At 38.2% G+C, this 24952-nt stretch overlaps 1 protein-coding gene across 2 annotated transcripts; it reads left to right on the top strand.

Moving 5' to 3' along the window:
- Nucleotides 1-24803, top strand: LOC122002389 (auxin response factor 15-like). Of its 2 annotated transcripts, none has more exons than XM_042557543.1 (11): nt 1-518; nt 614-670; nt 922-1104; nt 1245-1329; nt 1687-1777; nt 1863-2024; nt 9404-9523; nt 9597-9672; nt 23328-23490; nt 23583-24362; nt 24444-24803. In XM_042557543.1, exons 1-11 carry the CDS (start codon nt 237-239, stop codon nt 24458-24460), a joined length of 2016 nt encoding a protein of 671 aa, XP_042413477.1. In that variant the 5' UTR covers nt 1-236; the 3' UTR covers nt 24461-24803. The 2 variants fall into 2 exon arrangements, with proteins under 2 accessions (XP_042413477.1, XP_042413476.1); XM_042557542.1 differs by having other exon boundaries at nt 2-518; nt 24440-24803.
- Nucleotides 24804-24952: the final 149 nt, after the last annotated feature.

The raw sequence follows: 24952 nt of genomic DNA, 5'->3' as shown, positions 1-24952 counted from the left end.
TTGTAAAAATATGTATTATTAAATCCCATTCCCAGAAGCAGAGAGCGAGGAAAGCCACGACGAACCAAGAAGAAGACGACGACTGAACAATGGCGAAACCCTCCGTGATCGCTGCTGCTTTCCTGCTGCCTCCGCTGTAGCCCCCTCTATCTCCTTCTATCTCGCTTCCTTCGTCCCCGCTTTTCTTCCCGTCCCCAATTCTCGCCTGCTGCTGCTGCGCGCCCGGGAGCCATAGGATGGGGATCGATCTGAACACCATCGACGAAGGAGAGGAAGAGGAGGAGGAGGGGGAGGAAGAGGAGGAGGAGATTGATCAGGTGCCGCCGGCCGCCGCGAGTTACGTCTGCCTGGAGCTGTGGCACGCCTGCGCCGGGCCGCGGGTTTGGCTGCCCAGGAAGGGGAGCCTCGTCGTGTACTTCCCGCAAGGTCACCTTGTGAGGCTCGGAGGCGTGGGCGAGGCTGAAGGAATCGATCTGCCTCCTCATCTTCTCTGTCGTGTGGTGGATGTCACTCTCAAAGTCGGCGCTCGTGCCCTGTTGTTTTTTCCTTGGTTTCCATTTTGCTAGTCCTGGTGAATCTGGAAGAAAATGGCTTTGATTTCTTAACTTGGCAGGCGGAGGTGGATACTGACGAGGTGTATGCTGAGCTCTCCCTGGCTGCCGAGGACAAGGTTAGGTTAGGATCCTTTTGATGCGAAAAGGAACCCCATCTGCAGTTATCGTTGATGCAGAAGACCTCTATTTCCGGATGAAAAATTTACCCTTGTTTCGGGTGAAATGCCGGTGGTCGTTACAAGTTTGGGCATACAAATCTTTTCTTTTTTGTGAACTCGAATCACTGGTGGTTTCTGCTGCGAAAATATCGTCTGGGAACAGTTTGCTGACTTATTCACTTATGATTGTATTGCCATTCCTGTCTCAGAAATTGGAGCAACAGCTTCGAGACGACGAGGCTGGAGAAAATGGGCAAGTAGAGGAGAGTGATGGTTTCAGCCAGTCGCTTACTACACAGATGTTCTGCAAGACCCTGACTGCTTCTGACACTAGTAGCCATGGTGGTTTCTCTGTACCTCGCCGTGCTGCTGAAGACTGTTTCCCTCCCTTGGTAAGATTGTGCGATTCTTCATAGAAAACTAGTTTTTGAATGAGAAGCTAACATGTAGATCTTGTATGAAACACATTGAACCTTTTAATTGGATTGCCTCTTCCTCTCTTGTTTATTTTTTCACCCCTTTTTTGCCGCAGGATTATAGGCAGCAGAGGCCGTCACAGGAGATTGTAGCTAAGGACTTGCATGGCACTGAGTGGAGATTCCGTCATATCTACAGAGGTATTTTGAGGGATGCAGATTAGTCAATTAGTATTGGTTAATAGCATCGATGCCAAATATGGACAACATGACATGCACGCGACATTTTCAGCATATACTAGAACACCAAAAATTAGTTGTTATTCAGGTTTTTCAAGTTGCTGCCAGAATATTTCATTTTTTTTAGAAATTACATGGTACTACTTGTTTTGCCACTGTAGTTTCAGTTGGACCTGCAACAAAGGTGATTTTATGCTGTATTTTGGCATTAAACATTGTAATATGCAGCTTAGGCTTGTCTTATTAGTTTTCTAAAGGTGAGAATTTTAATCACCGAGGAATTCTTTTAAATGGTTAACTATTTTCATTCTTGTATAGGGCAACCCCGTAGACATCTGCTAACAACAGGATGGAGTGCATTTATTAACAAGAAAAAGCTTGTCTCTCACGATGCTGTGCTCTTTCTTCTGTACGCATATATCCTTTCTGACATGGATTGGTTTGCTTCTTTAAACAGTTTCTCTATTTAAATAAGATTTTTCCCTGCAAATTAGGGGTCAGGATGGGGTGTTGAGGTTGGGAATAAGGCGAGACAATCAACTTAAGAGAAGCACTCATTCCTGTGCTATTAGCAGTCAAGAGAAATTTGGCACACTTAGGGATGTAGCCAATGCTGTTTCTGCCAGAAAAGTATTCTTCATTAACTATGACCCAAGGTATGTGATTCTCTGTGATTTTTTATTTCGTTCTTTACTACCATAATTACAAGAATCTGAAAGTAGTGAAACTGTACATGGTGTGTAGGTATAAGTACTTAGATGTGCATAGGGTTAGATCTAAAAGAATTCACACCAATAAGTATGCCATTTTGAATTTATTTTTGTTGGAAATTGCAAGTTAGAATGTATTTAGATACTCACAATCAGCAATGCCCGTATGATTATGAAAAACATCTTTGATTTTCCTCTTCTAGAAACAAATCAAGCAGAATTAATTTAAGTTTTAAGCATCTAATTCAGAAGAGGGAGCATTGTTCATCCTTGCATGTTTAGAGTAAGAATCAATTATAATTTTTTTATGTGTGATCCTCTTGATCAGAATGTAGCATTGATTGCTTGAATGCATAAACTATGAGCTATTAGTTTAATGGCTGTTGCATTTTATTTAGGAGGTTGTATGTATAACTAGAAGCAATTGAAAGAATTTTATCAGAGGTTGTTCAAGTTGGAGAAATGGTCATTGTTGGTCATGAGTTAAGTAGTGTACTATACATATAGAAAATACAAGGATTCATGCAAGCAAAATATAACTTAAATTTTCTATCTCCTTCTCTCAAGACGGTATTAGGTCCTCTTCTATTCATTGAATATTTGTCCAACCAATCCTTCACCATGTAGTTGATCTCATGTTCATAATTGGTAACACCTTCTGTCTATGATTCTCCCTCGCCGTATAGTTGATTTGCTTGAGCTCGAGGGGGAGTGATACCAATTAGATTGATAGTTTTATTGGTCGAGTAAGTTTAGTCCCACATTATTAGGATTAGATTTAGGATTTTATAATGAATCTATATATATATATATATATATATATATACCTCTTATAAGTTATAAATAAAAATGCCAATACAATATCACTTTTCCCTAAATCTCCAATGTTAACATTCACAAGTTACTATACCATAAACTTATTTCATATTAGTATTCACAATCACAAGGGGAAAAAAATTATTTGAGAAGAAATTAGGGCAAGTTAAAAGCTAAGGTGTTTATTTGATTTGCTTCGACCTAATCCGTCTTCATATCATGCGTCGCGTACATACTGACGTAGACTACATAAGCCAACCATATATAGGGGATGTCATATGCTATAGGCCCTTGCGTCACACATATATGCATCTTCCTATATAGCTTTAAGGCATTGTTAAGGACTAACAAACTTCAAAATGAACTTGCAACAACCAAGAGCTAATAGAAATCGTAAAAAGATTTACTTGTGCTTTCATATTTTAGTTTGCAAGAACATGGTTGTCTCTTCTAGATTTAAAAAGAGTAGATTGAGTATCTTCATCCATGGTTTAGATCAAAACCTTGTCAACTTCAACATCAACAAATCGCTCATCATCTAGTTATAAATGCAATTCCTCTTCCTAAAATTTGATTTTTTTTATTTCATTGATAATTTTAAATTTCTTGCATTTAATTAGTTTTTTCTCATAAATTCATTTGTATTACCATCTATTCATGAAAAGCAAAATATCATCATTTTTTTCCCAATTTAGTTTAGACATCATTCAAAGTTATAATTTGCTTTAGAAGAAAACAATGCTGTCTAATACCTTGACTTAGGTGGTAGAAGAAGACATCTTGTTATGGTTTGTGATTACATTTTAAGGAAAGGGTGCAAAGTGTAAAGACCTAGATTTACGAGGTGCATGTCATGATCGCTTGTTTAGAATCAAGGTTTGGTGATAAGAGGATATGATCCGATCCGCATGAAGAGAAAGAGACTTGTGATGGCATGTTACTTGAGATAATGCAGGGTAGATGCCAATCTTATTGGAGACACTTTTTTTATGTTATATTATTGGTGCAATCAGTGTTGTCAAAATCGAGAGTTTAGATAAAATCGTTAGAGCAGTCATAAAATTGGATCGTAAAATCGAATTGTAAAATCGTAAGATTTTACATCATACTTTAAATCAATTTTAAAAGAAACTTGATATGTTATTTTTAATTGATCATTAAATATTTTAATCAAAATTATAACATAAATTTACATATAGAACATTTTAATTCATATAATCATAAACTACTCATAATTTTAAACTTTTAAACAACCAAATACTTACCATGAAAATACAACATAAACATAAATTCAAGTCTAAAGCTTAAGTCTAAAGATAAATAAAACACAAGATAACAAATTAATATAAATCATTCATAGACAAATGCAATAGTTCCCTCTTATTAACGACACAAAATCGATAAAATTATCTCAAAAATCATGTTTTTACAAGTTTAAATGCAATTTTACGATTTTGATCTGATTTTACGATTTTGCTCCGATTTTACTTTAATATACGATTTTATCACGATTTCACTCGATTTTCATAAGTAAACTTGCGATTTTGTACGAGCTTACGAGTTCACTCGTGATTTTGATAACATTGGGTGCAATGACTTGAAATGAACAGGTGTTGTGGAGACCCTGCAAGCTAGATGAGGAAGGTTACTCTATGGTAGTCACCAATATAATGTATTTCCTAGTGGCTATAAAAAATAGTGGTTCATGGGCAATAACATAGACTCAATATTCACGAAAGCTCACATTTAAAGACAATGAGGTTTTGTATGTGACATATGTTAGAAGAATGCATTCTCTCTTAAGGAATCAACAGATTCAATTGTAGAAGAGGAAAAGAAAAGAAAGAAAAACATAATTGATTAGTTCTCCTGAGCGAGGTTTCTAAAAAAAAAAGTGAATTAGAGAGATACATCTACTAAAAAATAATAATAATTGAACTGCATGAGTCCAGGGTTTGGATCCTTCCATCCAACCTCATTAAGACCAAGCTAAGGTTCCCAATTGAGATATTAGCTCTTAGATGAACAATACTTTGTCGATGTCATGGTAGCATGCATGAGCTTTGGTGACACGGGGTAGAATTGACAAGGAAAAGGTGGAGGAGGGAAGAGGCAACAATTTAGAAGATTCACAAACTTTATAATGCAGGGAGATATCTGAAACGACTCTAAGTTTTTTTTTTTTCACGCATCATATAACATTCCAATAAATAAGCAAACTGTTTGTAATTAATAAACCAGTCATACATCCTGGGGATCTAAATTAAAAACTACTTTATTCTCTCTAAATCATAAGTGTTGTTTATTTATTCTTTATGCGGAATCGGAAGGTCCTTGGGAGTGTACTGTCCAGCCCGTCAAGGGTCCAAGCCTCCAACGTCATCCGTTTCTACACCTGCCACAAACCAAACCTAGTGAGTTTAACTCAGCACCTCCAAACCATAACAGCAAAATTCCTTAACTAGCCGCATGCATCATTAAATCTATCTTTACTTGGAACTTATTGTCAAGCATACAAGTAAGCAGACATATAAGCATTTTTCCATAAAACATTACACTATGAGTATCACACAACATTATTTTGAGTGTCCTTCAATCATTATATTATGGAGTATTTTCCTTTAGCATTTATCGTATATCATTCTTAGGTGGAGATACATTAGTCATCCTTTATCCTTTGTTCGATTGATCAATCTGTTTAACCATGGTACTAGGTGGCGGGGCGTCAGCAACTCTCATCACTAGGTCGTGGCCAAATATGGAAATCTGATATTAGGGTCCCTCTGGGGTCTTGTCCCGTAAACGGGGTCCCTCTAGGGCTTTGACCCTCGCAGAATTTCCTTTAATCCTTCTCATTATTATTTATATATATGCATATTCTTTCCATTAAGGTAATCAAGCATCATAACTCTAGCACATCTTATTAGACTACGTAAAGTCTAATGAACATACATATCATTAAACTTTGCAACACTCAATAAACATGCACATCATTAATCTACAAAAGTCTAATAAACTTGTATAACATTAATCTTTGTAAAGCCCAATAAGCATGTTTATCATTAATCTACAAAAGTCTAATAAACACGTATAACATTAATCTACGTAAAGCCCATTAAACATGCATATCATTATTCTACAAAGAAGTCTAATAAACATACATATCATTAATTTACGTAAAGTTCAATAAACATGTATATCATTAAACTACATGAAGCTAAACAATCATTTACAATACTCATTTATTTTATTGTGCTGCGATTACTCATGGCAATGCCACAACACCTAACTTCCTCGGACAAAAAGGTGGCCAACTATTCGTCAAATCTGCTGTTCACTCTTCCCAACACCCATCCGAAAATCTACTACATACTACTCTCAAACACCCCTCAAAATAGGCTGCCCACGATGTCAAACAACACTCCAAAAAATAATCTGCTACATACCACTCTCAAGCACCCCTCAAAAACTGCTACACACGACCTCAAACAACTTCCAGAAATTTGCTATGTACCTCCCTCAAGCACCCCTCGAAATCTGCTGCACACGACCTCGAACAACCTTCCGGAAATATGCTATGTGCCTCCCTCAAGCACCCCTCGAAATCTGCTGCACACGACCTCGAACAACCTTCCAGAAATCTGCTATGTACCCCCCTCCAGCACTTCTCGAAATTTGCTGCACACGGTCTCGAATAACCCTCCATAAATCTGCTACTCCTAGCCTTCAAATCCACCTCGAAAACCTGCTGTAAATAATCCAAATATCTCCCAAAACCTACTACTTGAAGCCCTCCATCCCCCTTGAAAACCTGCTGCGTATACATGTTCAAAGACATAGAAAGAAAAGTTGAAAACCTGGCGCGTTTACAGATTTAAAGGTAAGTGTAGAAAGAAAAGGGTTTAAGAGGTGTCTTGCTCGGAGGCTTGTTGTTGGCGCAGGTGACGACGAGGAGCAGCGGTGGGGCATCTCTTTGGCCTCGTTCTTCCTTCCAAGGTCGAAGCCAAGATCTCTCCCTCCCCCTTTCTTTTCTCCCGCCGAGACTTCTCTCTCCCCCTTTCTTTTCTTCCGCCGAGAGCCCTCCTTCCTCTTTTTTTTCTTTTTTTTTTCCTCTTCACCGCCCCTCTTATAAGAACTAAACCCTAGGGTTAGGTCTAGTCCTCACCAATTGGGCCGAGCCCATGTGTCCATTAGTTGGTTATTAGCAAATTAGCTCCCCTTAAGTAAATAAAGAGCCTATTATCATGCTCCCCGTTGTTTTTTTTTTAAAGTGGGGCCTTACAATATTGCTAGGTTGTTCATGGCAAAACATTAAATGTTTCACACTGCAATGATACTGACCCAGGCCAACAAACATGTTGGCTCATTTGCCAGGCTCAGCCTAGACGTTGATTGACTTAGACATTGACTGCATGGTAATAGGGATGGTAGTTGATCAAGTACTTATGATTTACTATACTACCCAAACTCATACCTATTTAGTGAAATAGATATGTGATCCACTAGAGCTTATGACCTCTTCTGAGGTGGATCTTGCAAAGCCAACAAACCTCACATGTTCCGGAAAAGGGAAGATATACTTTATCACGCTCCCATTTTGCATGTCAGTCAGACAATATCATAGTCTGTTTCAACTATTCTGATTGACAAGGGTTATTAAATGATGGATCAAGCTCATGTTCATACATTGTCCCAATACAGTGCTTGAGTGCAAGCATCTCGTTCAAGCAAGAGTGATTTCATATGCGTCATCTCCCAAGTTGGATTAGGTGGAATGAATCATATAAATGGCATGGATTGGAAATCTGTCCTTTAGCAGCTGCTTTTTTATTAAGAAGTTGTATATGTAAGTGTCTGTGTTCAAATCTGTAATAGTTTATTCCCCTTTTCTCAAGAAGGTTGTCATTGAGGTTATATTGATTTGAAAGAGGGGTGTGTTACAGTTATAATATTAGGAAGTTGCCCATGTGATCATGACTAATGAACTCTGGAATAGCCTGTCACATTTCTTTAGTGAGGTTATGCAAATTAGGGACATGGTAAAAGTGAGTTATATGAACTTGAAAAAGTCATGTACTAGATTAACATAGGCAAGCTAGAGACAACTCAAATCTCTCTTTTTATTCTCAACTAAGATCTTGTGTTCTCTTCTCTTTGACAAACACTAATCAAGTTTTTTTTAAAGCATCCGGAGACTGTATGTGCTCAATCCATAGTGCATATGTAGGGGTATATACCGTTCATATTACAATTAATAAAAAATTTATTTGCACTGGTAAAAATGCTTGACGTATGTTTTTTTTTAAGAATACTAATCAGGATATACAGTCAATAACTCCATATAAAAATATATAGGTAACTGTCAACATAATGCATGTAATACAGAATGATCTATATTAATCAACAATCTAAAACATATCATATATGCATCATGCATATAATTCAATGCATGCAAAATAAATGTTTAAATGAACACTTACAACTTTTCACACCAAAAGAACAAACCCTATAGAAGTATTTCACAATCGCAACGATCAATGCTCCCAGTAGAAATAAAATCCTTTATTATTTGAGAAGGGACCATAGCATGCAGTTAAGATTTTATTTGATTTGGTTCAACCCAAACTAATTTGATGAACAGCAATTTCAGTTGCTTGAATGTCCACATCTATGAGAACATATAAAACCTTGATAGATTGCCTGCATAGGCTGCCTGGTAATCAGGCAGTTGAGACTTCATATGACACTAGAACTGATAACCATGGGTCATTGCTTAGATCTGTATAGAATGAATCCATCCAGGAACAAGAAATAAGCATCCATTTCATATTTGTCATTAGCTGAATGACTGATATGGAGCTGCAACCTGTAGCACTTCTGAAGCAGTAACAACGAAAAATGCAGAGCAAGTTTATTCTTATCTAGGTGATTAGTTCAAGCAAACTCTAAAGTAAAGTTAACATGTGTATGTCCTACTGTTGTCTTCTAAAATCAACCATGTCCACGATGTCTTGATATAATACAAGTTTATAGTTCCTACTGTAATAAGCAAGCATTGGTAAGTGTCCCTGGAAGGAACTCCAATGATTATTTGTAGATACCAAAAGGACAGATAAGTTCACAACTAGATACTTGAAAACTAGATTTCTACAGAAAATTTGTGATATGTTAATCTGTTAGTTGTTGCACTGTTAAAGATATAGATTGTTGTTAATCAGTCTGATTTAGATTTGGAACTTTGGTTGGCTATTGGAACCAAACAGTAACAATAATGTTTATTTTTCAACTAATCTGTTTGTCATTGCATGTCTGAGAATTTTAACATGACACTATGAAAGTGTTTGCTGCTTAGGCAATTGTTCTTCTACTTGTCAATTTTGGTATTATTTCTGTATCTGTTGATTTTCTTTCATTACTGTGAATAGGATGTATTAGTGAGTTAAACATGCATCAAACGTATGTTTCTCCAATTGACACTGGCTGTACTGACAATTTGGGGAATTTTGTAGGGCTACTCAATCAGATTATGTCATTCCTTACCGGAAGTTTGCAAATAGCTTCAATCATTCATTTTCTATTGGAACAAGGTTTAGAATGCAAATTGACAGTGAAGAGGCAGCAGACAGAAGGTTGGGATTGACTTATCTGTGGGTGAATTTCTGCCATTAGATTTTAAATATAACCATTTTGGATTCTGAACAGATATACTGGTTTGATAACTTCAGTGGGTGAGCTTGATCCTCTTAGATGGCCAGGTTCAAAATGGAAATGCCTGTTGGTATGCTTTAGTAATTATATTTCTTCCTTACCTTGACCAGTAATGATATGCACAATTATGGATACAAATACATAGCCTGTTTTAGTCTCAATTCACTTTGCAAAACATGTCCCATTGAATATGATAACATTTTTTCTTGAACCACGAGTGAGAAGCACGTCTTGTTTTAACTCTCAAATAGATTTATAGTCTCAATGATACAGTACCTGAAAAAAAAAGTAAAATTGTCCAGTTAAAAATAGTGACAACATGGTTTTAATAGTGTGCTCATATTGTCGATCATGTCCTATTGTCCATGGTTAGTCAAAGCAATTAAATTCTATGGCTAAGATACTCTTCATTATTAGTTCTCAATTTGAGTCCAGGTTCTAGAGTGTCCTAGAGTGACATAGCGAAAACTATTAATTCCATTGATTCGAACATGAATGCCAGAAATAATCTTCTAAAGACATTTAGTAGAATACCAAGAAATAGACATCCAAAATTCGTTGTCTTAGGAAAAAGGAACGGCATAAATATTATTGATAAAAACTATCCCAAAAATAGTCTCAAAATCCTAACTTGCAAAAGACTAGAATAACCTAAATTATAAAATAGTTCAAAAGATAATAAAAAGACAAATTATTTCAGACCTCCGAAAAGTCTTTGAACAACGTTTCTTGGGGTCTAAAACTGGGCCGTTACGGGTTACACCTCATCTGGTAACAAATGTAAATTTTTAAATGAGCTTTGATTTGATATATTATAGGTCTTGTGATTCAACCCGAGTCATGACCTCTCAAAGCTTACCGCCCGTGAATGCCAATCGAAATGGTCCCAAAACTCTAGGCTATGCTATTCCGCATCATATAGGCTAGGTCAATAACAAGAGTTATTTCTAGTCAAGAATTAATTTGATGAAGATTAGTTCAAGACTTCATCCTAAATACAACTCAACTAATACCAAGGTTTCGACAAGTTTGATGAATCCAAATTAAAAAAAAAAGGTCATGAAATAACTTCTTTTCTTTTCTTTTTGAAAAGTGATAGGGTGAGAAGACCAATCATATCCCTTTATTCATGTTGGAAACAGTAGCATGGGGGTTATAATTTCACCAAAGCAAAAGTGCCCATTAGAGCTTACATGGAGTATCAAACACAAAAATAATAATAATTACATTTTCCGCATACGAGAGCACATTTCTCCAGCTATTTTGTCTAAATCAACTGCCAATATGATGCGGGTTCCCTGACTGCAAGTGCAGTTGCACATCATGGTATGCAATTGGTTGGAATGCCACAGCCTTCCAACCAAAGCCTCAAGTGAGATAGCCACTAAACAATCATAAGTGACGAAGAATTAGAGTCCTCAAATTTGCATTTGCTGTGAACCAACAAAATAGTGAAAAGCCAAGCATGAGTGAAGAAGTTGAGCACACACGAGCTGTAATAGTTAAGAGTCTACCTATTTCTCATAAAATGAATTGGATGGCTGGGGTAGTGGATTACTTTGTGGCAAAGTTGCCATTGAATCTTAGCTGAGCCATACGTGAAAAATAGATGCTAGGAAGTTTTGATGTAATGACTGGAGCCTTAAGGACATAAAGCACAAAGATCATCCGGAATGTACACATGCTTGCCACACAACACAACTTTGGTGTTGATCTTGTCATGCAAAACTAGTCATTTGAATACCTTCACCCTTAAAGCTGAAAGAATGCCATATTAGATTATTCAACTCATGATGAGCAGTATGGAATGAAAACAATTCTTAGGCTGAAGCAAGGTATATTCACCATTCTGTGACCAACTTGAAGTTTTCTGTGGTATTTGTTTCCTTTTATTTTCTCTTCCTTTTTTTGCCTCTGATGTCAAACCTTTAGTAAGTGATGGCTCCATGAGTATCTTGTGGACTGAAATGTAGTTTTAGAGCGTCCTGCAGTGCAACTAATTGCAGTAAAGACAACCCATGAAATACACTATCATTGTTAAACTACTATAATGGACGAATTACCGAACAACTTCACTATTTACTAACTCAAAATTCAAATATCCTAATGAGCATCACAAACTGGTTCAATGCACCTGGATAAGTGGTTCAGTAAATGTGGATTTGGCTTCCATTCAAACCTGGTTCAAGCCTAAATTCCATCCAGTCCATCCCTCATGCAAACTCAGAATTGAGTCTTAAATTGATAACATATAGATTACAACCAGCTTAGAGTAAATTACTTAGATGTTACTGTTAGAACCTTTGTGTTCGGCTAGAGGGGTGGGGGGTGAATAGCCTTTCTTTGCCTTTTGACCTACAACTTGTTAGTGGAAGATAAAGGAAACAAATGAACAAGTATGAAAATAAAAAGGCAATGCTAACTCCCTTTGTTTACTTGGTCTCCACCTCCTTGAGGTGACTAATCCAAGGCGCACACACCCACACAATGAAGCTCCACTATAAACTTCTCCTTCTCGAATGACAATCGAAGGTGGAGAAACCCTTACACAATCTCCTCTTCCTTTTACAAAGTGAAAGTTTGGATCAGAAGGAAGAGTATGAGTATCTGTAGGCTTGAGGATCACTTGATGAGCACATTTTCGGTTTTTGAACAGTTGGTTATCTCCAAGCTCTAAGAATTGCTTTTATAGTTTTTCCGACATCAGTCGACTGGTATACCTATCAGTCGACTGATGGGCTTCAACGGCACTAAAGATTTGACGAGATTTTGAGCCGCCACTTCATAACGGTCATCTACCAGTCGACTGGTAACAGTACTAGTCGACTAGTACTTGCCTCCAATTACCCTGGCGACATTCTGTCCATTCTGCGCCTTGGTACCAGTCGACTGGTATAAGTACCAGTCGACTGGTACCTTATACTTCTGAAATTTACAGCAGTTTGTACCGTCTCAGTTTTACATTATTTTATACACTTGAATTTACTTCCTTAGCTTAGACTTCAAGCCTCCAAGCACCTTCCCTCAGCCTTACGCCCCTAGGATGCTTCTGTCTCCACGACTCCTCATCCTTGCGCTTGCCTTCAAGGGCTACCTTTGGCTCCGTCATGCTAAGTCTCCTTTTTGCCAATAGATCACACCTCCGGATCTTTCCTTGCCAAAACTTCATACTTGGTCTTTTCTTTGTATCTGCTCACTCAATACTTATGTTAGATCACAATTAATGCCTAGCTTAAACTATTTTAACCAAACATCAACAATGAGTAATGTCTTGAGCAAGATTGCTCCAACAATCTCCCCCTTTTTGATGTTTGGCAAAATGTGTTTAAGTTAGGTCTTTAAATATACAACATCTAGAAAGTATGATGATATTCACGAAGCATAAGCATACAAAATATCTAACTTAAGATATCCACATCTCCCCCTTTTTGCCACACAAAAAAAACTACAACTCCCCCTTAATCCATGATATCGTCTAAGAGCAAGTGATAGGAAGAAAACATATGACAGATAATAAAAGAGGGCATATGCTAATATAAAGGAGCTTACAGCAGTGAAAGAAAATAAGCACTAGTCACATAATGTCATAACACCAGGCGTCCATCATAGTCAAGAAGCTAAATGTTCGAGATGAATAGAATATAGCACTGTCGAAGCCAAAACACATCTCGACACCAACACACAAAGAAAACCAGAATCATAGTCCTAGTGATCATCACTGGGAGGAGGTGGAGGAGCCTGGTATGTCAGATCCCAACGCTGCAGCATCGCATACATATCCGCCTGACGCTGCTGAGAAGCAGTCCAATCCTGCCGGAACCCCCGAAACTCCTGAAACCCCTGGCGTACTGTCTCCTCCAGCTGAGTCAATCGAGCCTCGACAGTCATAGGGGCTGGATGCGGTGCCAATGCAGGAGGAGGTACGTCAGCCTCCTCAGCGTCAGAATCATCCGCCTCCTGAGCACGCCATACCATCTCCCCCTGGCATCTCTCAATACCTGCAAGAGACAACTGGCGGGCCCCAATCTGATCATAGTCCTTAGATAATTGATGCAGTTGACCCCTCATGACATCGAGACCCCGAGAAGCAAAGAAAGACGTCAGGATGTGACAGTAAGGCATGTACAACTTCTCATTAGTAGGACTAGAGAAGTGCACGATGGACTCAAAGACGTGAAGAGCGATGTTGATGTCGAGCCGGTGCTCCAAAGCATACATCATGACCAGATGGGGCAGCCGAATCTTGGCTTGCCCCCGAGTGACTATAGGTAAGATACACCCAATAACAACCTTATAAAGGATGTTGCTGCGGGCAGACATACGGGTAGTATCGAAGATGCGCCGCAGAGGAGCTCGGGGGGCATTGAAGTAATACTGATGTATCACTTCAATGGACAAATGAGAGAGTGAATCGGTGAATGGCTCAACAACTGTAGGAAAACACGTAAAGGAGCTCTAAGAAGCCCGACACTCTAAGAAGGACTGGAGAATGCTGGGAGTGAACTCAATATCGACACAACCTACACGAGATACCCATGTATGACCTCCACTACCTCTAGGATGCAAATTGGTGTAGAATTCCTTACATAAATCCAGATTGACTAAATGCGTGCAATGCACTAACTTATCTAAACCAAAATACTGAATGATCTCCATGACATATGGTACAATTGTAGTAAAATAGGTCTGATTCAGATACCGACAGGGTATCATAGCGAAATCAGTAGCCGCAAATCGTTGTCGTGCGGCTTCGGATCGAAATCGATCCCCCGAGAGAACGGGAGCAGACTGCCGGGAGGTTCCCTCACCAGCCCTGCGTTTTTGCCTAACCCTAAATGTGGTAATGCAATGCATATGATCCAAAAGTAACCCCAAAACAGGGAGAAGAGCACAGAAACACAGCAAAAACAGCAAAAACAGCAAGGTATTAGGGTTAAATCACACTTGATCTTGAGAAAAAGATGAGGGAGAAGGATTACCTTCGTTCCATAGCCACGAAATCAAGGAAGAACCGAGGAAGAAGGAGGTGTGGTGAGGACACGAGCCGACTGGCGTTGAGAGGCCGCAGGAGAAACAAACTGAGCAATGAGGGAAGATGAGGACAGATCGAGAAAGAGAAGGAGGTTTAGGCGGCCGGAGAGGACAAGAAACGGCGACGAGCCGCGCTGGAATCCAGGCGGCAGCAGGCGGCAGATGAAACTAGGGTTTCCATCGGGCCACCTGCACGCGGAAGGATATATAAAAACGCGAGTACCAGTCGACTGATGATTCCATCAGTCGACTGGTGCCTAAAACAGAAACCCACAGAATCATTCTGTTCGCAAAAGTCACTGTTACCAGTCGACTGGTACCTGAACCAGTCGACTGATACCAATTCTGGCCTTATTCTGCCCCAAATTTCAGAAACCTACAGATAATTATACCGACCTCCAAAAATTCTCAAATTTGGTGGAGAAGTATATTTGAACCTTGTCTATTCGGGAAAAATATGTATAAAAATATGTCTACCATAGATCCCAAGATTGACACATGCTTCAACACTAGTTAGATTATGTAGTATATCGTTGAGTGAAAGTCCCAATTTGAACTTCCCTATAGGTGCTGTACCTATATTAGAACAAGGCTTCTTTCTTACACCTCTTTATATGGTATTTTCCATATCATCTTAAATTGCATACAATAGGTTATGATACTTGTATTTGAAAGAAATATCCAATCATGTTCAAAGAGCTATGTACACATTAATTGTGCACAAGCCTTCCCAATGATTGGTCCACTTAAGGATCAATGTGACAAGATGTCATATTGGCCCAAAGTCATGTATCATGACAAACATGTTGAACCAAAGACATCATCCTAAACATCTCACATGGTATCTAAATGAAGAAATACACAAGCAAGGCTCCTTAGGGCTATGTGAGATGAAAAAAAACATAATGTGATGTAAAAACATGCGATGCTATACTCACTATTCTACAAGACACATACCAAGTTCCCTCCTAATAGAGGTGAACTCTACTTCGGGTAAAGGCTTGGTAAAAATATCGGCAAGATTAGATTGAGATTCAACATAAAGTAGTTCAATGTCTCCTCTTGCCACATGATCTCTAATAAAATGATGCTTCACTTCAATGTGCTTTGTCCTAGAGTGGTGCACCGGATTTTTGGTTAAGTTGATGGTGCTAATATTATCACACAAAACCTTAACTTTGGAATAGTGACACTCATAATCTTCTAAAGTATGCATCATCCAAAGCAATTGAGCTACACAACTACCCATGGCCACATACTCGGCTTCGGTTGTGGATAAGGCTACACAAGGTTGTTTTCTACTACTCCAACTTACAAGGGAAGGTCCAAGAAATTGACAACCACCACTAGTACTTTTTCTATCTAATTTGCAACCCGCATAATCGGAATCGGTATACCCAATCAACTCAAAATTCCTAGTCCGAGGATACCAAAGACCTACATTAAGGGTACTCTTGATGTATCTCAAAATTCTCTTTACCGCTACTAAGTGTGATTCTTTGGCACATGATTGTTATCTTGCACACATTCCTACGGCAAATATTATGTCCGGTCTACTAGCGGTTAGGTATAGCAAACTACCAATCATGCTCCTATATAGTTTTGGATCAACTAATTTCCCTTCTTGATCACTATCTATCTTGGTATTAGTCCCCATAGGAGTAGATGCTCCTTTAGCATTTTCCAACCCAAATTTCTTAATAAGTTCTTTAGCAAATTTGGTTTGGTAAACATGGGTTCCTTCGCTAGTTTGCTTGACTTGTAATCCCAAAAAGAAACTCAATTCTCCAACAAGACTCATTTCAAACTCACTTTCCATGTGTTTGATAAAGTCATGAAGAAGTTTATTATTTGTTGAACCAAAAATGATGTCATCAACATAGACTTGTGCAACAAAAATTTCCCCATCCTTAGACTTTAGAAATAATGTTAGGTCAATTGTTCCTCTTCTAAAGTCCTTGGAGATTAGGAAGGATGAAAGTCTCTCATACCAAGCCCGAGGTGCTTGTTTTAACCCATATAATGCTTTCTTAAGCTTATAAACATGGTTTGGGCAATCTATATTTTCGAATCCGGGTGGTTGCTCTACATAAACCTCTTCCTTAATGAAACCATTTAAGAAAGCCGATTTTACATCCATTTGGTGGAGTTTAAAACCCATGTAAGCGGCATATCCTAATAATATTCGGATGGACTCTAACCTAGCTACCGGAGCATAGGTTTCATTATAATCAAGTCCTTCCACTTGATTGAAACCTCTAGCTACCAACCTAGCCTTATTTCTAGTGACTCTCCCTTGATCATCCAACTTATTTCTAAAAACCCATTTTGTTGTGACGATTGTACTCCCATTAGGTCTTGGAACCAACTCCTATACATCACTCCTTTCAAATTGATTCAACTCTTCTTGCATTGCTAAAATCCAATCCGTATCAAGTAAAGCATCATCAATTGTTTTTGGTTCAAGTTGTGATATTAGAGCAATTTGACTAGTATGATCCCTAAAGTAGGATCTAGTCCTTACCCATTGTGCCACATCTCCAACTACTTGATTAATAGGATGATCTTGATGGTGCCTTAAGGTCCTTGGGGTAATGGAATCATCATTTTTGGAAGTATCATTGTTTACATTGTTTCTTTCATCATCCGAACCATCTCTTTCTCCCCCTAGATCAATACCCCCTAATTGTAGATTTTGCATTTCTTGAGTGATGTTTTGATTATTTTCAATTATATCCTTGACAATAGAGGATTTTCTAGGATAAGTCCTAGTAGACTCATCAAACTCAACATTAGACGATTCCTCAACCATTTGAGTCTTTTTGTTGTATACTCTATATCCTCTACTAGTGGATGAGTATCCAACTAAAATTCCCTCATTAGACTTGGGCTCAAATTTTCCTAAGTCATCTTTGGTATTGAGAATATAAACCTTACAACCAAAGACCTTAAAATAGTGAATTGTAGGAATTGTGCCATTCCATAATTCAAATGGTGTTTCCCTAAAAACTTATGAATTAAAACACGATTTTGGATATAACATGCGGTATTAACCGCTTCGGCCCACAAATAGCTAGGTAGGGAGTATGCATTGAGCATGGTCCTAGCCGCTTCTTGTAAGACCCTATTTTTCCTCTCCACTACACCATTTTGTTGAGGTGTTCTTGGGCAAGAAAATTTATGTTTATAACCGTTATCCAAGCAAAATTTAGAAAAGTTCAAATTCTCGAACTCTCCACCATGATCACTCCTAATTCTATCAATTTTGATGTTCTTTTCATTTTCTACTCTCTTGGTAAACCCTATAATAGTTTCTAAAGTTTCCCCTTTGTGTTTTAAGAAATGAACCCAAGTATATCTAGAGTAGTCATCTACTATTACCAAACAATATTTGTTACCCGTTAAAGAGGGTGTTCTATGACAATCGAAAAGATCCAAATGCAATAATTCTAATGGTAATGAAGTGCTAGTTAAGGTTTTACCTTTATGTGATGACCTTGATTGCTTACCCTCTTGGCATGCATCACATAGTTTATCCTTGATGTACTTGATTTTTGGTAGCCCTTTAACTAGCTCCATCTTGGCTACCTTGGCTATGTTCTTCATGTTGATGTGTCCAAGTCTTCTATGTCATAGCCATCCTTCTTCTTCTTTTGACATCAAACACTTAATAGAGGGGCTAGAAGCATATGAAAGATCAACATAATAGAGATTTGCCTTTCTAAATCCTTCTAGCATCACATTCTCAAGATTCTTGTGTTTAACTGTACACTTATTTGGGTGAAACTCTACATTATATCCGGCATCACATAGTTGACTAACACTAAGCAAATTAAATCCCATATTTTTAACCAACAAGACTTTATGAATGATAATTGTGGGTGATACCTCAATTGTACCTTTACCTATAATCTTGAGCTTCCCACTATTCCCAAATGATACCGTTCCTTTCTTTATATAGTTTATTGTGGAGAACTTGCTCACATCACCGGTCATATGTCTTGAGCAACCGCTATCCACAATCCACATACTTGCATCCTTTTTCTCTTCTACCTAGACAACATAAAACACACAATTCTTTGGTATCCATGCACTTGATTCGGAAATATCATTCAAATATTTCTTAGGCACCCAAGCTTGTCTTGCCTTTCCTTTAGCATTCTTCTTAACATTGTTTCTATCACTTCTAGTGCCATTAATTAGAGACATGTATGCAACTTCCTTTTCTTTAGGTCTATATCCTATACCGGCTTTGTTGTAAACAGCTCTTTGGTCTCTAATGATCATATCTAAGTATTTGGATCCATTTGTAAACTTCTCTAGACATGCTCTTAACTCAATCACATCATTCTTCAATTTTTCGTTTTCTTCCTTGAGCATGCTTGACTCACTAGATGAACATGCATCAATTTTAATAAGCTTAAGCTTTCCCTTCAAGGTTTTTACCTTAGATTGTGATTTAACAAAAGCATTTTTGAGATGAGCAATAGTTTTGTAAAGAAATTCTACTTTGGGAGATTCTTTTACCTCATCATCATCACTTGATGATGATTCATCACTTGATTCCTCTTCATTTGATGACTCCTCTTCACTTGACACCTCCTCTTGACTTGATTCATCTTTGCCCTCTTCAAAAGCCATAAAGGTCATATGTCGAGTAACATGGCATAGCTCATCTTCATCCGATGAGTCAATGCTTGGTGTATCCCATGTAGCTTGGGCCATCATGACTTCCTTCTTTTTCTCCTTTTTCTTCTTCTCCTTTTCTTCTTTCTTCTTTAATTCCGGGCAATTCGGCTTGATGTGTCCTTTCTTGTTACATCCATAACAAGTGACATTAGTATTAAAGTTTGAACTTTGACTACTCTTACCTTTTGAGGGTTGAAACATCTTCTTCACATCCTTTCTTGTGAATTTTCTTGATCTTCCCATCATCTTTTTGACATAGTGAGCCACTTCACTTGCCGACATTTCATCATCACTATCCGATGATTCTTGCTCGGATTCGGATGATGAGGATTCCACCTTCTTTTCCTTCTTTTTCTTTTCCTTCTTCTCTACAACAAGAGCCATACCTTTCTCTTTTGAAACCGCATTAGCTTGCTCATGAAGTTCAAATTCGCAAAATAATTCATCAAGTTTAACTAAAGAAAGGTCTCTAGAAACCTTATACGCATCAACCATTGAGGCCCATAAGGTGGTTCTAGGAAAAGATTGAAGAACATACCTTACTAGGTCCCTATTGTCAATTTTCTCACCTATAACATGAAGACCATTTACTATTTCCTTGAATCTACCGTGCATTTGACTTACGGTTTCATTTGTCTTCATAGTGAAGGTTTGAAGTTGTCCCAACAAAAGATCTCTCTTGGCCCTTCTTGACTCGCTTGATCCTTCATTTAACTCAATGAGTTTCTCCCAAAGCTCCTTGGCGGAATCGAACGGTCCTACTTTGCTTAGTTGCTCCTTTGAAAGTCCACATTGTAGGGTTGTTGTGGCTTTTGCATTAGCTTGGGCCTTCTTTGCCATCTCCTTTGTCCACTCCTTGGTAGGAAGAGGTGCTCCCGATCCATCCTTCGGCTTTTCAAACCCATCTACAACACTAAACCAATTCTCAATATCATTCATTAAATAGTATTCCATTCTACCTTTCCAATATGCAAAGTCATTGCCATCAAAGAAGGGTGGTCTAGCGGTGCTATATCCCTCTTGAAATGTCATTTCGATGCTTCGGTTGACGATGAGTTCTTCCGATGCGAACCTCGCTCTGATACCAATTGTTAGAACCTTTGTGTTCGGCTAGAGGGGGGGGGGGGGGGGGGAATAGCCTTTCTTTGGCTTTTGACCTACAACTTGTTAGTGGAAGATAAAGGAAACAAATGAACAAGTATGAAAACAAAAAGGCAATGCTAACTCCCTTTGTTTACTTGGTCTCCACCTCCTTGAGGTGACTAATCCAAGGCGCACACACCCACACAATGAAGCTCCACTATAAACTTCTCCTTCTCGAATGACAATCGAAGGTGGAGAAACCCTTACACAATCTCCTCTTCCTTTTACAAAGTGAAAGTTTGGATCAGAAGGAAGAGTATGAGTATCTGTAGGCTTGAGGATCACTTGATGAGCACATTTTCGGTTTTTGAACAGTTGGTTATCTCCAAGCTCTAAGAATTGCTTTTATAGTTTTCCCGACATCAGTCGACTGGTATACCTATCAGTCGACTGATGGGCTTCAACGGCACTAAAGATTTGACGAGATTTTGAGCCGCCACTTCATAACGGTCATCTACCAGTCGACTGATACCAGTACCAGTCGACTGGTACTTGCCTCCAATTACCCTGGCGACATTCTGTCCATTCTGTGCCTTGGTACCAGTCGACTGGTACCTTATACTTCTGAAATTTACAGCAGTTTGTACCGTCTCAGTTTTACATTATTTTATACACTTGAATTTACTTCCTTAGCTTAGACTTCAAGCCTCCAAGCACCTTCCCTCAGCCTTACGCCCCTAGGATGCTTCTGTCTCCACGACTCCTCATCCTTGCGCTTGCCTTCAAGGGCTATCTTTGGCTCCGTCATGCTAAGTCTCTTTTTTTTTTGCCAATAGATCGCACCTCCGGATCTTTCCTTGCCAAAACTTCATACTTGGTCTTTTCTTTGTATCTGCTCACTCAATACTTATGTTAGATCACAATTAATGCCTAGCTTAAACTATTTTAACCAAACATCAACAATGAGTAATGTCTTGAGCAAGATTGCTCCAACAGTTACATCCTACCCCTTTAAGGAAAGTATGGTCCTTAAATTCAAGTATGGTGAAGCAAAAAGGTGAGAGTATCTGACTCCCATTTCCACTTAGGAACCTATATTATCTAAAGCAACCTTGCCACATACAATGTTTTGATTTGATTTATTGATCTACCAGACATTAAGCAACAAATCTATGGCATCTCTTCATGCAAACTCCATCAATGCAACCTTTTAAGATATCCAAATATTTGTGTCCTGCCTAGATATACTGTATGGACCATGTGTCGCCTTCACAGTTCTTCATTTAATTAAAAAACTTAGGTATTACTATGCAAGTTCATGTTTATGCTGGTCAAGCGTCAAGTGCCCGAAGCATATAATGCATAAATATAAATTTTTGAACATTCTTTTTTATTATTGATATTTACTTTATAGTGGTGGTAAAAGGCGAATACGCTCGCCCCCAGCGCTCCCACCAACCCGTCCCAGGGCTAACACGGAGGAGGTAAATTACGGGCGGCTACTAGCCTTTGGAATAATGATTAGCACATAAGGGAGACATTTAACTCGGTTTTACCGAAATTCGAATCCCAAACCTCATGGTGGCAACACCTCATGCGCTAGCCACTAGACCCATCCGAGGGGACGATATTTACTTTATAGTGATTGTCAATCTAGTTGATTATTATATTTACTTAGATATTAATTGAGACTTTGTTAATGCTTTAGTTATATTTTCCAATTTTTTCCTTCATACATTTAATTTAGTGTGTGGCAAAAGAACATGTATTTTAGGTATTGTATCTTTTATTTTAATAACCATTTCTTGGGTAACTAATTCCTATTTAATCCATTTTATGGCAATTAAGTACTAGATAAGTACATACCTATGTGAAGGAGTGGGTTCAGGGAGTTAATTAGTAGTTACCCTTTTGACTAAATGAGGTCAGGTTCTAATAGTAGGTCTGCCATCCCTGGTTTAGGTGGAAAGTAGAATCGATTATATGAGAGCAACTTTTACTAGATGTTTATTTTTCAAAGGCAAAGTTCCTAAGTACATATTAAATAAGAAGCTTAGACCTTTCTTTAGGATTTAGTAATTTCCTACTGGTAATGGCAGCATGTACATTTATGCATTCCAGTAGGTGGTTTATTATAGCTTTCCAAACCAATATATACATATAGTGGTGAAAGCTGGATGGTTAATAGAGACAGGCTTCTATGCTCTAGTGCTGTATGACAAAATAAGTTTCTCAGATGTGTGGTAAAGAAATAAGTTATATGAGACATCAGTGCAGCACATATGAAAGTGGATTAGTGAAGTGAATATGAGAGAGATTAAAAGAATATTTGTACTCAGCAGTTAGGTGCAACCTCACCGTGTCAAAAAATAAAATAATAAGTTTAAGGTATGGGTGATAAAGGGGGACAGATAATTTTTTTTAAAATATAATTAAGAGATCTAAATGGCATAGGTATGACTGCATAGAGTCCAATGGAAATAACATTCATGTAACTGGTGTCAAATGATTGACATATGGTGTGCCATTTTACTTTCAGAACAATATATATCTTTATAATTTGTGGAATAACTGTGGCTGTCCTATTTTATTGGTATAATGTATATATAGGTCTATATTAGTAAGCGATACTTATTTCTTTGGAAAATGTGTCAAGTGCTCTTTATAATTTTTCTTTATAATCTTAAATTTCCCATTATATAGCCTTTATTTTTTGAGATGCACTATTCATCTATGCAATATTGTGACATTCTTTCTAGTTTCACCTTGAGTAGCTTTGCAACAGTGCAATTCTGGAGTCAAGATGTTTGAGATAATTTATAGTTCAATGTGTGTTGAGTTTGGCGGAACATGGATTGCATTCCATGAGCATCATTACAATATCATTTCTATTTTTTTTCCCACTACACTTAAATCTTGCAGGTGAGATGGGATGATGAGTTAGCTAAGAATGGAGATAACAGGGTATCTCCTTGGGATGTTGAACCAACAGGTTCAGTTTTACTCTCTACTGTTCTGCCAACGACTGGTCCAAAGAAGACAAAAATATATCATGCTCCAGACCATCTGGAACCACTGATTCCGAGTAAGTTTCTAATTGTCAGGTGGAATCATATCTCTGATTCAGAACTCTTTCATTTATGATCACCAAGCTAAATGTTGTAGTCTCTATTGCAGATGGAATTAGATGTTCCAACTCAGGGAAATCTGCAAGGTTTCTCAAGGTCTTGCAAGGTCAAGAAATAGTTGGTTTGAGAACTCTTTATGAGGATATTAATGGAACAACTGATATGAGAAACAATGTCAGAATTCCAATTGGTAATTCTGGCTTTCCCTACCAGGGCTTTGGGGAATCTGTATGTCTCCACAAGGTCTTGCAAGGTCAAGAAATAGGTCCATGGAAGCCCACTCTTCAGGGTTATCCAACCGATACTTGGTCCAAAAGTGGTCCAAGTGTCTTTAGTCACTTGTTTGGGGTGGGAAATAATTGGTCTAATAGACCAATCCAGGAATTTACTGCGATTGCTAAACCACCTGTGTCTTCAGCTCAGGTGTCATCTCTATCCTCCGTTCTGATGTTTCAACAAGCAAGTGAACAACTTTCATGCTCTCATGTCGTGCATGGTATGGATAAACACCCTAATGGTTATGGTGGCAATTCTGCTCTTCCGCCAGACAGAGAAAAACAAATGCCTTTGGTACCATGCGACATAATATATGGCTCCTCCACAGGGATTCGTAGATCAGAAATGTATGAAAATACTCAAGTGGCAAAGCCAATTCCTGAGAATGGCCACGATGATCTGACTAATGCTGTGACAAACTGTAGGCTTTTTGGATTTTCCATCCCACTGCCAACTAGAATGGATAGGTCTGAAACTGGGAGACCCTCATCAACCGACACAAACGATGAAACATCTTTCTCCCTGTTCACATCTCAAATGCCGAGTACAACTGGTGAGTTCCATTTCACTATATTCATATTTGCGGTTAGTACATAAGTTTTACAATTAGTAACTTTTTAAGTGTTCTAGATAGGGCGATTGATCACCTGAAGCTGGGTGCTTGTGATGATCTTATGCTTGGATTGGATACTGTTTGATACCATCCACAATAATGCAAGAACCGATGCTACGGAGCTGACATTTGGCACAGAAGTACCACCGAATTGTTGGCTTAGTTAATACTTCCCTATTTATCTTTGGATCTAGTATCAAATAGTTCTGTGAATTTGCCTTCACATTTTGGTGTATAATGATGAGGCGTTGGTAATACTTTCTATTGAAGATGCTTTAAACCTCAAATGGCAATGCAGTAGCTGATCAAATATGGATTATGTATGTTGGTTGTTTAAACACAATTGTTTCACCATTCAGAGATTGGAATGCTTTTATTCAATCATGGTTAGCATGTTATTTATTGAAATCAATATTCATATTTTCAGTGGTACAAGTATTTCTAATTCTAATAATTTTCAATGAATTGAGCCAACAAAGTGGAGGTCTAGTACAGACTTGGTACAAATACATATGGATCTAATATCAAAA

This window comes from Zingiber officinale, chromosome 7A (assembly GCF_018446385.1).
Source record: "Zingiber officinale cultivar Zhangliang chromosome 7A, Zo_v1.1, whole genome shotgun sequence".
Classification (NCBI taxonomy): domain Eukaryota; kingdom Viridiplantae; phylum Streptophyta; class Magnoliopsida; order Zingiberales; family Zingiberaceae; genus Zingiber; species Zingiber officinale.
This window is presented reverse-complemented; position numbering and strand designations above follow the sequence as displayed.